Raw genomic sequence first — 1,783 nt, forward strand, 5'->3', positions numbered from 1 at the left:
AAGGCGCTTTCTCATGAAAGCTTTGTTTCTCATTCTCGATCCCAGCAGTAGCTCACGAGAAAGAGAAAAAGGTAGAAGAAATTCTTTCCTTCTCACCTTCCCCTCCTCTAGGATTTCTACTCGGAGGAAGAACACAGTCGTTAAGAGAAGTAGACTACTAAGTTATGTTTCACCACGAAGTGGAATGATGCATGCATGCATGACTTGCATGCAGACATAAATAACAATACGTATATGCACATGCAGGGCGAGAAATAATTCTGATGAGGATCCCTGCTTTTTTACTGCATTGTACATCTCTCAAGTAAACACCTCGTAGGCAGGTTTGCCGACTGTCTCTGCCCTCCCTTCTTTCAGCTGTCCTTCGGAGATAAGTTCCGAATACACTGAAGACAGCAAAGACAGACAGATAGACAGACAATCAGACAGAGGGCGAGAGACAGATCAAGGATAGGTGATACATAGATAGATGGAGACATGTATCTTAGGTGAGTCACCGAGAGACAAGTCAGAAATCGTTACAAGCGGAGAGAAGATGTTAGTTTATCTATGTGCACCTCCACATACCTTCCGTCAGGCGAGAACAAGGTAGTTCACATGAACCAAGTATATGCTTCTGATACATGCACTCAAAGTGATACCATCCTACTATATATATACATATACGGAAAGAATACACACTTGCATACATTTGAAGAGCATATATATACATATATGGAGAGTACACATATATATCTGGAGAGTACATTTGTATATATACTATCTTTCTGTCTCTGTAGACTTGTATTCTGAGAGGAGCACGCGAGTACAAGCATATATCTCCCTAGCTACATATATATATGTGTATATCTATGTATGCATGCGTGTATACATATACTCGGACACGGGAGGAGGAGGAGGAAAGCTGATGTGCGAAGGTGAGATTTCGAGACGTTAAGAAGGTATTTTTCGCTCATTCCCTCTTCCTACCTCCCTGACTTTATCATCCATTTACAAGTCTACATGGTGTATCTGCATCTATACGTAATAGATCTCTTCTCTTCCTGCATGTTCACAGATGCCTAGCAGAAGCCTCTGTCTTTTCCTAGGAATTTCAGCCTATTCAATGATAGACCTCCGGTTCTCCAAAGTCGATCTTCTAGAGAATAAGACTTAACGAATTCTTCCTCCCTTCCTCGGACCGACCTCTTCGAACTTTGACGCAGCTTCCCACTCTTCTGCTGACAGTGGTGTATTTCTGTTGCACGCACATGCACACGCATGCATGCATTCAGAAGACGCTAGAGATGATGAAGACGGCTCATCTTCAACCAATCGCCTCTCTCTGGTCATGGAGGTCGACATAATTGATTCATCATCTACAGATAGGTATGTACTATTGATATACGTGGGCTGTATATACAGAACATATACCCATACCAAGCCCATAGTTTAGGACGTAGCGACTTGACTGTGTCCCTTTCAGCTTTCACAAAGAATATCGGCGTATACGTAGACAGAAATCTTTTCTTTGCTTCTCTCTACGCTTAGAACTTCTAGGCTGTACATGCAACAACCCGAAGATCTCTCGATGCAGTACAGCGCAGCTTTTACGTATCTAAAGAAGAGCGGAAAAAAGCGTTCTGTTTAGGTTAGCTAATCCTCCTAGAGATACACCGTAAAGCAGATACTCCACGTCTTATTTCTTTGCTCGTATCTCTTTAAGAAATGTCGATGCAACCGAACTGGAGATTTCTGATGTGTAGGGGATGTCGGTATAGAAAAGATAAAGAAAAAGCAAGAA

General features: G+C 42.2%; 1 protein-coding gene across 1 annotated transcript in view; it reads right to left on the minus strand.

Annotated features, from left to right (window-relative positions):
- Positions 1-23: 23 nt before the first annotated feature.
- The window catches only part of CSUI_011175 (nb-arc domain related), a 5,642-nt gene continuing 3,882 nt past the window's right edge, over positions 24-1,783 (minus strand). The window contains exons 5-6 of the mRNA XM_068071276.1: positions 1,158-1,237; positions 24-386 (exon numbers count right to left, since the gene is read on the minus strand). Of these exons, the coding sequence (XP_067916748.1) occupies positions 301-386; positions 1,158-1,237 (166 nt within the window). The 3' untranslated portion in view covers positions 24-300. The remainder of the gene's footprint in view (positions 387-1,157; positions 1,238-1,783) is intronic.

This window comes from Cystoisospora suis, assembly GCF_002600585.1.
Source record: "Cystoisospora suis strain Wien I chromosome Unknown contig_9994, whole genome shotgun sequence".
Classification (NCBI taxonomy): domain Eukaryota; phylum Apicomplexa; class Conoidasida; order Eucoccidiorida; family Sarcocystidae; genus Cystoisospora; species Cystoisospora suis.